The sequence below is a fragment of the Typopeltis vanoorti genome, chromosome 9, assembly GCF_054136105.1.
Source record: "Typopeltis vanoorti isolate ZY-2024b chromosome 9, IOZ_Tvanoo_1.0, whole genome shotgun sequence".
Taxonomy (NCBI): Eukaryota; Metazoa; Arthropoda; class Arachnida; order Uropygi; family Thelyphonidae; genus Typopeltis; species Typopeltis vanoorti.
In genome coordinates this window covers 36,571,138-36,584,163 of record NC_143557.1, presented here as the reverse complement: position 1 = coordinate 36,584,163, position 13,026 = coordinate 36,571,138, and the positions used below count along the sequence as shown (strand labels likewise).

Genomic DNA, 13,026 nt, shown 5'->3' with positions numbered 1-13,026 from the left:
AAATTTCATGAACATTTTGCTAAAACTGTGAGGACAACATAGCGAGTTATGGGAATGATGTGGAGAACACAGACATAGAAGTAAGAATGTTTTGATTCCATTGTACAAGACATTCATCAGGCTGTATATGGATTACTGTATACAGACTTGGTTGATAGATTTCAAAAGGAAGATGAGATGTTGGAAAGGGTACAGTTTTAATTAAATTGAACTGATTAAGTTGGTTTTTCTGGTCTCTGGAATGTGGAATACGAGGACAGATTGAGAGAATGCAAATTACAGAGTCTAGTGGATAGGAGAGGAAAGACATTATTGAGATGTATAAGTTGATAAGGGGTAATTACCAGATTAACGTGGATCAGATTTTTCATAGAATATCTGGAAACAGGGGGAGAATGAGAGGCCATCCCTGGAAGTTGTAAAAGGTGGGTACAAGAGGGTGAGGAGAAGATTTTTTGTCTGAGGGTGTGGTGAGTGCAGAGACAATGAATGCATTAAAGTCATGGGTTATGATGAGTTGCGCATGTGAGTCGGACATCCCACAATGAATCTCTTGACTGGAGGTCTGTTAATAACAATAATGTTGGATTCTGATTATGTAGAGATTAGAGTAATTATTATTTGCTTCAGAATCCAACATGATCTTCCATCACAAAGGCTAGACTTGTAAATATTATTTAATGTATATAACTTATTTTAAAATTTAATATTCATATAACTGCCTTAATTTTGTCTGATATTTAATTATTTAATCAAAGATATACGTATGAATAATGAAAAGACTGTATTAATATTAATAAGTTATTTTATTTATTGTTATGTCAATATTATAAGAACTTATATTTGTAATTTAACTACGCATTTATTGTAAAGCAAATATTCTAATTATTCCTGTTTTGTGAAAGCTTAATGTTATGTAATAACTCAATGTAGTTGTATAGCCTAATGTAACATTCGCGAGAATATTTACGTTTATCGGTTGTCATAGAGACGCGTGAAATAAACGAGCATGAGTGGAAGGGAGCGTGGACTAAATAGAGAGGAGAAAATATATACGAAGTAGGGGAGTCGGAACGGAATTTTGGAAGTAAAAGGTAGCAAGGAGATAAACTAGAGAAGTAGAAGTAAATAAAAGGTTCTTAAGGGTAGGAGTTGAGTGGATATTTTTTTTTAAATTAAGAGATTGAATTTAGCTAGGTAATAATAATTGTGGAATTACTCCCTGAAAATTTAGAAAGTAAATTAAATAAATCACAATGAACTGGTTGTAATCTGAAATTAGGCAAAGACAAAGTTTGTTTTTTTTTGAAATTAAAGGATTATATTAATTAAATTAATACTTTATTTATCACTATGGCTGTTACTTCAAATTCAGAGATGGAAGACAGTGAATTTTTTAGAAGTGTAAATCCCCAACAGGTAGTTCCCCAATTTTCAGGAGAAGACTCTGATGATGTGTTATCCTTTTTTACTTATATTGAGAAACTCAGAGAAACAGCAGGTTGGACAGACTTTCAGTTGTTGGTATTACTTAGAAACAAGCTAATTGGTAAAGCTAAAACATATTTTTTCTCATCTCCTATTCTTAGAGAAACATTTGAGTACAAGAAATTTAAAGAAGCCTTACTATCTCAATTTTGTAAACGGAGGAGTGTTGGACCAAATTTATGGAAGCTGCAGAGGATTACACAGAAGGACAAAGAAAGTGTTGCTGATTTCTACAATCGTTTACTAACTCTCTCTAATAGTTTAAATGTATCCAATGAAGACAAACCTCATTTGGATTGGGCAGTTTATCAACAATTTAGACAAGGTGTTAGGCAAGAACTGAGGGAGACAGCCTACAAGAAGAAGATAACCTCACTAGAAGAATGCCTTGTAGCTGTCAAGGAAAAAGAACAAATGTTAGGAGACCTTTATCCCTCATCCAGTGTAGGTCTTGTTAATGTTGTAAATAAGACTAGTTGTTCCTTGAACCAATCAGAAGTTGAAAAGAAAAATAAGGATGATAAAGGGAACGGAAAGAATATTGGAGAAAGTCCAAATAGTATTAATTGCATAACTGAAAGTAAAGAGCAATTTGACAAAAGGCTGATGACAGAAGTACAAACCCTAATTCACCAGGAAGTAAATAAGTTAAATCAGCCAATAATGGATAGTCTTAATGAGGTTGTGAGACAATTATCAGCTATTACCTTGAAGTCTCAAGAAAACCAAAACCCCACAACTGATAAAATGAATGAATTAATTAAACATGAAGTGGAAAAACAAAATCAACCCATTTTAGTTAGTCTAGATAAGGTAATTCAAGGACTAGATAATGTCAAACAACAGATGTCTGTTATCCCTCAATCTAAGACAGAGACAAAACAAAGAGATCCTCCAAAATGTTATAATTGCAAGAAAGTTGGACATTATGCCAGGAATTGTTCCTATAACAAAGGAAACTACTCTAATAGCAGATGGGACTCGAAGTTTGGATACAAACCCCACAGAAGAAATAATGGAATTCAGAAACACCAAGCACCTAATGAAAGAATGATGAGCGTTAGAGGAGAAATCCTATGTTCTAAATGTAATATTTTGTTTGATACAGGATGTAATGCTTCAACTATTAGAAAGGACTATCTCCAAGGTATAAGACATAAGTTAAGGAATAATATTGCCAAACTTAGACAACCTGTAAAAATTACTACTCTTTCAGATCCAAACTTCATAGCGTATGAAAAGATTCGAGCAAGAATCTACCTACCAGAATTTAAGCTAAGTGTCTGGCAGGACTTACTTATCATCCCCTCAACCGCTGACATAAGCTCCCACATCATATTGGGAACAAATTTCTTAGAAAGATATCAGTTCTCCTGTGATTTTTTTAAAAGGGAAGTATGCCTAATGGGCAGGAAAATAAGTGTCAGAACAAATGGCAATTATATGCATAATAGAACAAGGAGGCAGAGAGAAAGGTTTCATGTACCTGAGAAAGGATTTGCCCCAAATAAAGTGGTGCTATCTGTAACTGAACCAACTATGGAGGATAGTAATACACAGTCTGTTATGCCTTATCTACCAAAATCAAAATGTAATACTGATGAAAATTCTCAACAACTAATAGCCAAACCTGAACCTGAAGTTATCAATAAGGAACAATTAACAGTTGAGGTAATTTGTGCCAGGGTGACTAGTCTATATAACAGAACTAGGACAAAAGAAACAAATTACCAAAATGATAGACAACTGAGGATAAAAGTTAGTGACAGAGAACAGAACTTCTACCCCGAAAGGACAATATCACATTATAAGTGTAGCAATCAAAATTCTTCCTATGATAAAAACAACAAGAACTTAAGTGGAGAAGTGCAGAAAGGTAAATACATAGACTGTAATAAAAAATTTAATCATGTTCAAACTAAGTGCTATTTAAGATCTTGGAAGGGAGATAAGAAGTCAGTTTTCTCCACTCGTGAATCTAGTGTGAAAAATTTTTCTTTAAAGAAAAATTTTTCAAAGGAAGAGTAAGTCTTTGTTGGATTCTGATTATGTAGAGATTAGAGTAATTATTATTTGCTTCAGAATCCAACATGATCTTCCATCCCAAAGGCTAGACTTGTAAATATTATTTAATGTATATAACTTATTTTAAAATTTAATATTCATATAACTGCCTTAATTTTGTCTGATATTTAATTATTTAATCAAAGATATATGTATGAATAATGAAAAGACTGTATTAAATATTAATAAGTTATTTTATTTATTGTTATGTCAATATTATAAGAACTTATATTTGTAATTTAACTACGCATTTATTGTAAAGCAAATATTCTAATTATTCCTGTTTTGTGAAAGCTTAATGTTATGTAATAACTCAATGTAGTTGTATAGCCTAATGTAACATTCGCGAGAATATTTACGTTTATCGGTTGTCATAGAGACGCGTGAAATAAACGAGCGCATGTGGAACAGAACGTAGACTAAATAGAGACGAGAAAATATATACGAAGTAGGGGAGTCGGAACGGAATTTTGGCAGTAAAAGGTAGCAAGGAGATAAACTAGAGAAGTAGAAGTAAATAAAAGGTTCTTAAGGGTAGGAGTTGAGTGGATATTTTTTTTTATAAGTGAGCAAGGACGAAACGAGCTTTATAGTTAGCTGAAAGTATAATCAGCAGTAATAATAAAAAGGAAATTAATACTACAATCGGATAAAATAAAAAGCTGGATGTTTAAGGAAGAATTCTGAATGAACCCGGCTATTCTAGAATTGTGGCTTATTTCCGATTTGCCCTAAAAAGAACCTCACGGTGTTTAATTAGTTTATGAGTGGTAACGACGATAGTTGAAGTACCCTGTAATTGAAGTCTAGAATTCTGAAGTGCGTTTGATAGTGCTTTAAGTATAACCATGGATAAGTCTTGTAAATGTGTTTTTATTAAGTAAGATAAATAAGTTCCAAAGGTTTGCTCACAACATAATTGATGTATTAGGAACTGTTTCCGGTAAGGTTTGTCATAGTGTATTATTTCTATGCTTGAAGAATTGTGTGTTAATTACGCTATGCTTAACGCTACTTTAACTGTGGACACTCTTTGTGAATGAGAGTTGGAGATAAGAATTGTTTGAAAGATATTTTCAGCTATTAGTGCTTGTAATATTTTGAACTTATAGCATGACTGAGAATTATGTGAAAACTGACTAGATTGGATGTTCCATTATATTAATTTAAGTGTAGAAACTTTGTAACCCAGAAGCTGAGAAAGTGCATGTGAAGACTTGGAAGATTGTGCTATTGAGATTATCTAAACTTAATGTTTGACTTGTTTCTAGTATATAGAAATTAGAAGTAAAATTTATGTATGTGTTATATGACCTATATTAAATGTATCATTGGTTAATCTAACTATTGTATTTGCCTGAATTTCTTATTACTGCACCGTTCACAAAAATTCGAATCTAGCGGGAATCGCAGAAGGAAAATAAATACTTCGGCCTGATTGAATGACAGGACTGCTAACTAACTTTGAATTGATCGTACTGTTTCATATAGACTTATCTAAGGATAGAGTGGCGCAGTATAATAGAAATTTCTCTACCCTTGGATTAGTGATCAATTTACAATTAGTTGTGTTTTATTTTATGAAAGTGACTAGTAATAAGATGGCGGATTAGAACACAACATGAAGAGAACGTCACAACAACAATAATATATAGAAGGGGTGTTCAACCAGTTGATCGTGGAGCAATTTTTGGTTGATCTCTTGTGTATTCCTCCTAACTTACAAATTTAATTAAAACTGAAAACATAATATTTTATTTATCATTATTTTCTATTATTTTTAATTTGTTTTAAGTGTATTGCTAATGTTTATTTATTTTTCGTTAAAATTGTCAAGTCCCGGTAAATGAATTAATTTGGATCAGTGGAAGTCAAACAGTGAGCCGAGTGAATATGATTATAAGCAAAGTGTAAAAACTCGATTGTAGCTTAAATATTCCAAAGCACATTACTTCGATTTTTTACTTAGGTTAAGTCCCATGTGAATATTGTAAAAAAATAAACTTTGTTTGTCTCGGTATAGTTTGTATTAGATGTTTTTGTAAATAACTCTTTTGAAGCTAACTGTATATACTGCTTTAATAAGAATATGTTAGTGTGTTAAAAACAAAGGCAATGTTTTTGTTGCTGAAGTTGTACATGGCAGCATTAGAAAGATTGTTATTGAAACTTATATGTATGAGAAAGGCTTGCAGGCTCTAAGTGTAAACATCTCTGAAGTCAGTCAAAAAGAGTTCAAACAACTTTCCAATGGCCAGCAACTTACAATCAAAAGGAAGCAGAGGAGAACGAAAGGCATGCTGAACTTGAAGATGACTAAGATGAAGACTCATACCAATTCTTTGGGGGGTTGCCAAACCATGCGAGGTCTCAGAGGAGGCCTAATAAAAAGGGACTGAAGCAAGCAGAAGGGGTCCCGGTTCCAGAATTGCTATCAGAGAGGAGACTACTCGGTCCAGAGTCACCGTCAGAGAGACTGCCCGGAACCACGTTGCTTGAGAGAGGAGTTTCCTGCTTCCAGAAAGGAGCTTCTTGGTTCGAGACATCGCTAGAGAGAGAGACTACTTCTAGGCTGCAGACAAGGTTTCAAATTGCCGAAAGGAAGAGTTCCAATTGCCAGAGAAAAGTTTCCAGGCCAGGTTAATGTCAGACATTCACCAGTGTGTTGCGTTTTCATTACAATTTGATGAATCAAACGACTTAACTGATATTGCTCAGTTAATGGTATTTATTCGCATGGTATTTCAAGATTATTCAAGTAACGAAGAACTTTTGAAAATTATACCATTAATGGGAAGGACTAGGGGAGAAGACATTTTTTCAGCATTTGATAAATTTGTGAAACAACACAAACTTCCACTTTTTAAACTTGTGTCTATTACTACTGATGGTGCTCCTGCAATGATAGGTAATAATTCAGGCTTCATTTCATTATGTAAAAATTATGACAAATATCCAGATTTTTTAACGTACCACTGTATTATTCAACAACAAGTACTGTTTATTAAAAGATTAAACACAAAATATGTTTTGGATATTACATTTAAAATTGTAAATTCTGTTCGAGGAAAAGCCCTGCAACGGTGGTTATTTAAATTACAGGCAGATGATGATAGGGAACTTCTGTTGTACAATAATGTTCGCTGGCTCAGCTGAAGTCAATTTTTAGAAAGATTTCTTGTGTTAATTAAATATAAAAACTTTTCTTGATGAAAAAGGAGATATTTATCCCCAATTGAGTGATAAAAGATGGTTGTTACACTTTATCATTTTTAGTAGATTTCTGTACGAAATTAAGCAATTTAAATTTAGAGTTACAAGGTAGAGATAAAAATTTAATTTACATGTTCAATAAAATAAGTTCAATAAAAACTTTCCAACAATACTTACTTTTATTAAAGAAAAATATAAATGACTGCAAATTTAGACATCTTCCATATTTATTAAAATTTTTTGAACGAAATCAAGAAATGCTTCGTTATGATTTAAAAGAATTTATTTGTGAAATAGAATTAGTTGAGGAAGAAATAAATTCAAGATTTAAAGATTTTAATAAAACTAAAATGATTGTATCTTTTATCAATAATCAATTTCAAGAAAACTTGAACATCACAGAAATTTCAAATAAAATTAGTGGGTTGTTTGATATAAATCAAACTGAAGTAGAACTTGAGATAATAAACATTCATAATAGTTTACATTTAAAATCAATAAATAATGAAGTCATTTGGAAGAATGCACATGAAAAATTCCCAATATTAACTGATATAGCGCGAAAAATTCTGCCGTGTTTCGGATCGACATACTTGTCAGAATCCACTTTTTCAAATATGACTGTCATAAAAAATCAATTAAGAAACCAAATTACAAATGATCATTTGGATGATTGTCTGCGATTGGCCACTTCTTCATATCAACTTGACTATGAAAATATTGCAAGGCCCAAACAATGCCAAATTTTACATTAACTTTTTTTTCTTTTTTATCAACCAGCATTTCCTGTAACATGCGAGTTTGTAATCAATCTGTTGTTTTTTCTAACTTTGGTTTTTCAAAATAGAGAAATAAATATTTTATTCCAATATATATATATATATTTTTTTGTAGTATTAAAATATTTGTTGTATTAAAATATTTAAAAGTGATAAATAAATCTTTAAATAAACAAATATAGTTTTTAGTTGTGTATTTTTTTTAGTTGTTTATTTGTGCATAATAAGATATCAGGTTGGGGGAACGTGATCTATATAAGAGAGAAGATCACCGAATAACTTTTTATAGAAAAGTAGATCGCGTAGTAAAAAAGGTTGAACACCACTGATATATGGGATAGGGACTCGCCATACATTGCAAGCATCTCTTAGATGAGTGTGAAGATCCTGAAAAGATCATCATCATCAAATTCCTGCCATGTACCCTCAAGGGGTGTACAGGATGTGATAGTACTACATGAAAAAAATTACATCTTTACTAGCTTCCTATCTACAATTTTCCTCCAAATCAGTCTGTTACTTGTCAAGACTCCAACATTATCAGATCTTCATGACTTATTTTTCACGGTATTAACAACACCACAAACACTTTTATCAACAAAGATGTTTTATTAACGCTAATATTTCGCTGATTTTCAACTCAGCATCATCAGAGCACAACACACAGTAAACGCGACACTGAGTGAGTGAAACAATATAATTGCAAAAGACAAAAGATCTAAAGTCCTATTTTTGGCGCCCTCTAACGAAAAAAAACAAAAAAAAAACACAGCAGTTATTCAGGAGTTTTTCTTAGGATAACAGTCTCCCAAATTTTTGGCAAATTAATGCAACCATATTTGTTAAGGTTGGGAGAATTCTTCAAAGCCATTGCTGACTCAAAAAATAATCTTTCAGATCTATAACGACTCCTAAATAGCACATTCGTTTTCCTCCATCTAATCCTGTGTGAAGGAGTGTCCAAAGCTTGGTCTGCCAGTCCCGACTTGCCATAGTAATAGTAGCAAATGTATCTTTCATGTTCTTCCAGGCGGATGTTCACTGATCTTCCTGTTTGCCCATAATAGGCCATAAAAGGGTGAAGTTTATCCTTTGGCGAGCGGATCAGAGTTGCCAGCTTGACATGAGGTTTGAAGGTGGTGCAAAGGCCATGTTTCAACAATACTTTGGCTATCTTTTCCGATGTACCTATGATATAGGGAATAGAAATGGTCATGTTGTATTCTTGTGTATTAGGGGAGGGCAAAGTAATGGGCCTATGTAGTATTTTATCTATTTTGTAGGGATTGTAGCCGTTGGCTAAGAATGTATGGCGCAGGTACTGGAGTTCAGTGGTCAGAGCTGTATCGTTAGAAAAAATGGCTCTGGCTCTGTGTGTAAGTGTTTTTAAAATGCCATACTGTTGGACTGGATGATGATGTGATTGTTTATATAGGTATCTTCCTGTGTGTGTAGGCTTTCTGTAAATAGAAAAAGAAAGTGATCCATCTGAAAGGTGGGTGACTAATGTGTCAAGAAATGGTAAACAGTTATTTGATTCTTTTTCTACTGTGAAGTGAATTTTGGAGTGTTGGCTGTTTAGGTAGGTGACAAAAGCATCCAAAGTGTCTTGTCCATGGGGCCAGATGGTAAACACATCATCTACATAGCGCAACCACACTTGTGGCTTGTATGTAGCTGTGGTAAGTACTTTGTTTTCAAAGTGTTCCATGTAAAAATTTGCTAACGGGGGCGAGAGGGGGGAACCCATAGCAGTACCATTAATCTGTTTGTAGAATTCCCCTCCCCCCCCCCCCCCCGCATGTAAAGTAACCTGCATTCATGGTAAATTGAAATAATTCAAAAATATCTGGGGGAAATTTAGACTTGATTAAATCAAGAGTGTCTATAAGTGGTATATTGGTAAATAAGGAGGTGACATCGAAACTAACCATTATGTCTGAATTTTTTAGGATTAGATTTTTAACCAGTGTTTTGAAATGGATTGAATTTTTTTACAAAAGTAGAGGAGTTGCCAGTAAGAGGGGCAAGCGACTTAGCTAAATGCCGGGCCAGTTTATATGTGGGACTATCTATGCTATCAACTATGGGGCATAGGGGAATATTAGTTTTGTGGATTTTTGGTAATCCATAAATACGGGGTGTTTTAACATGAATTGGTTTTATTTTCCTGATGATTTCTTTGGGCCATGATGTCACTTTTTTCAGTAATTTTCGGACTTTTTTCTTTTACGACATCGTAGGGTCTCGATGTATAATTTGATATGTGGAACTGTCACATATGAGATCTTGCATTTTTCTGTTATACTCTTCTTTATTCATGATAACTGTTGCATAACTGTTGCATTTCCTTTATCGGCTTTTTGTAATAATAATATTTTTATTATTATATAACTTTTTTAGGGCAGTTATTTGCTTAGGTGGCATATTGCTTTTTGGAGGCTTAGACTTGTTTATAATACTTGCTATGTCTAGTCGTACGTTATTGGCCATTGCTGGCGGAAGATCGTGGATACCCCGTTCTACTTTCATCATAATTTCGAGTTTAGGAATTTGTTTGGGTGCGACGGCAAAGTTATGTCCTAAACTGAGAGCATTCTTGGCTTCTTCAGTGAGTGTTTCCGACGATAGGTTTACCACCACGTGGTCTCGTCAAAGTTGCGGTCGGGACTTCATATGTTGGCGCTGTTGTAGTAGTTCAAATTTCTTTAGGTGTTTGCTTTTTACTTTTGTGAATTCTTTTTTTGCTGCAACTTTGGAGATGTGCTGTAGGACAGTCCATATTTAAAATATATAATTTCTAATTTAGTTCCTACTTTTTTCTTATCAACAAAATCTCCTTTTGGTTACCATCCACAAAAGATAAAAAGTCCCCACATCCTATCTCACTCTCTCTCTCTCTCTCTCCCTGGTGTTTACCAAGTTCAATGTGAGCACTTCCACATATATTTAGGTAAAGCAGGATGTTGAAAAATGAATACAAGAACACCAATCTTATATTAGCAACAATAGACCTGAAAAATCTGGCCTAGCTCACCATGGAGTTGACAATGACTATGATATCCTATGGTCCAATGCTCACCTTTTACATTAGTGCAGGTTTCGGTTTGAGCGGTTATATAAAGAGTGCTGAAGCACTTCTACAGTGGCCAAATTTAAATTGGAATAACTGTCTCCCTCTATTACCAAGATTTGGGAGAGTCTCATCCTCATAAATGGCAAGCAATCATGTTCCCCCCACCTCATTTTAATTATTATTATTATTTAAAATTAATACAATGCTATCATTTCATTATCTAATTAAATTTTATTTTATTTCAAATCACTTAATTTTAAATTTGGACTTTAACTGTAATCTTATTTTACTATAACCACCTACTAGGTAGTATCCACCATGTGGCTCATAGCTGTAAATAGGATCAACATTCTTTGTTGTAGCTTCCCCTTGTGATTATACTGATGCACTGATGATGACCATTTAGTTTGTGGTTGAAATATTTGCAGTAATAAAATTAATATATTCTTGTGAATACATGTGTATAATAAAAGTTATAATTGCACAAGCTTCATTAAAAATTTGACAACTAAATCGTTACTTGAAGCTTTTGATTCTTCATTTATTACATGTTCCGCTAGATGCAAAATACTAATTAGAAAAAAGTTACCATAGCAATTCGATATTTCAATCGAGTCCAGCATGTAAGCTTTGTACTTTTTTGTGCTTGTTCTTCTGTTTGTTTTAATCGAGCTCTAACTTCTCGCTTTAATGTTAGACTCTGATTCATTTCTCTTAGGGTTTGTTTCCTTTCCTGAGATGTTGAAATTTCATCATCAATAAGAAGCTTAAAAAAACATATCAAATATTCTTATTTGTAAAGACAGAAGAGAACACAACATGAAATTTATTTAAAGCATGCATTTACAAACACAAATGACTACACAATTACAATAGTAAAAGTACTCAATTATCTTCATTTAAAAAAAATAAATAAAGCAAAAATGCTTTATATAAATAAAGTTATTTTCCAAAATTAATAGAGAAAATAAATTTTTTTCTACTGCCATTCTTTCGATGCAGAACACACAATCTCACAGAGGCAAAATTATAATGCCTCCATAGTGAAATTGGAAGAATGATGGTACACTGCGTCCTTCGATTGAAAAACAGCCCAAGTTTGATTCTTGGGCTGTTTTTCAATCGAAGTGATGATTCTTGTTGTGATGTATGGGCTCTTTCAACTGAAGGTGAGTTAGCCAACCTCATTTGGATGCAGCAGGATTTTCACCTGGAAAATTGGGATTTTCTTCCTGCATACACATAAATCAGCCATAAGAACACAAGCAATTTACAGACAATAAATACTGAAATACTGTTCTTCGTAGTGATGGGTGGTACATGGAGTTGATGGTAGTTGTGTATAGTTGTCGTGTGTAGAGGCTCAAGTGATGTGAGGACATCATGTTGGAGCCTTAATGGAAAGTATATAGCACTCAGAAAGGATTAACACAGGTTTAATACTTCCTATATTTCGTCCTATTCACTAGGACATCTTCAGGGATTACAAAAGCAACTAATGTAACATGAACACAAATATCATACAATACTAAGCCCTACCACGTGGGTGACACTAAAGTCCTATCTAGGTGGAGCGCCTTCTAAGAGCGGTTGTAGGTGATGACCTGGAATGTAAGGTGGGACCTCTGGTGATGAGTGTTTCCCAAATCTTCGGAAGCTTAATGCAACCGTATTTATTAAGATTTGGTTGGTTTCTGAGAGCTGCTGCTGCTTCTAGGAATAGTCTCTCTTTCTTGAATTTGCTGTGGTGGAGCATGGTGGTTTTCTTCCAAGAGACCCTGTGGATAGTGTCAATAGTTGTGTTTACAGATGTAAGACTGTAAGACTTGTGTTCCTCCAGGCGAATGGATACTGATCTGCATGTCTGTCCAAAGTATGGCAGCTTATAGGAACAGGGTACTTTCTAAACTCCAGGCAGAGAGAGAGAGAGAGAGAGAGGAGGGAGCTGATCTTTAGTAGAACGGATAAGGGTAGTGTTATGATGAATCTCTTGTTTTTATCTTAACTATCCTCTCGACTCCGGCATTTATGTTATTGCCCTTTTCTTATCTTGTTTGCTATTTCTTTACTTAATTAGTTGTTTACCTTTTATCTACCCTTTCTTAACTAATCCAGTATTCTATCTTTCTTAAATTCAAAACTCGTCTAACACTGTACCTTACTTATACATATTTATCCCTTATAATTTAAACTCTACAATCAAATATTCTCTCCTTCAGTGTTTTGCAGTCCTATTGGCCTCTCTATGTCCTAAACAAACAATCTGAAGAAGTTCACCCTATAAGTATTGACACATTTATATTTATACTGCACCAGCTAATACCTGGGTAGAAAGGATTCTTGTTCAGGGCGACCCTTTCAGAGAGTTAATGATCAAGCATAAATTTATCTCCCCCCCCCGCTTGT

At 33.8% G+C, this 13,026-nt stretch overlaps 1 protein-coding gene across 4 annotated transcripts in view; it reads right to left on the bottom strand.

The window, feature by feature from the left end:
* The window catches only part of LOC150102972 (transmembrane channel-like protein 7), a 482,602-nt gene that overhangs the window by 264,495 nt on the left and 205,081 nt on the right, over positions 1 to 13,026 (bottom strand). For all 4 annotated transcript variants that reach the window (XM_090398586.1, XM_090398588.1, XM_090398587.1 and 1 more), the window contains exon 5: positions 11,210 to 11,386. In XM_090398586.1, coding sequence (XP_090254712.1) covers positions 11,210 to 11,386 — 177 coding nt within the window. The remainder of the gene's footprint in view (positions 1 to 11,209; positions 11,387 to 13,026) is intronic.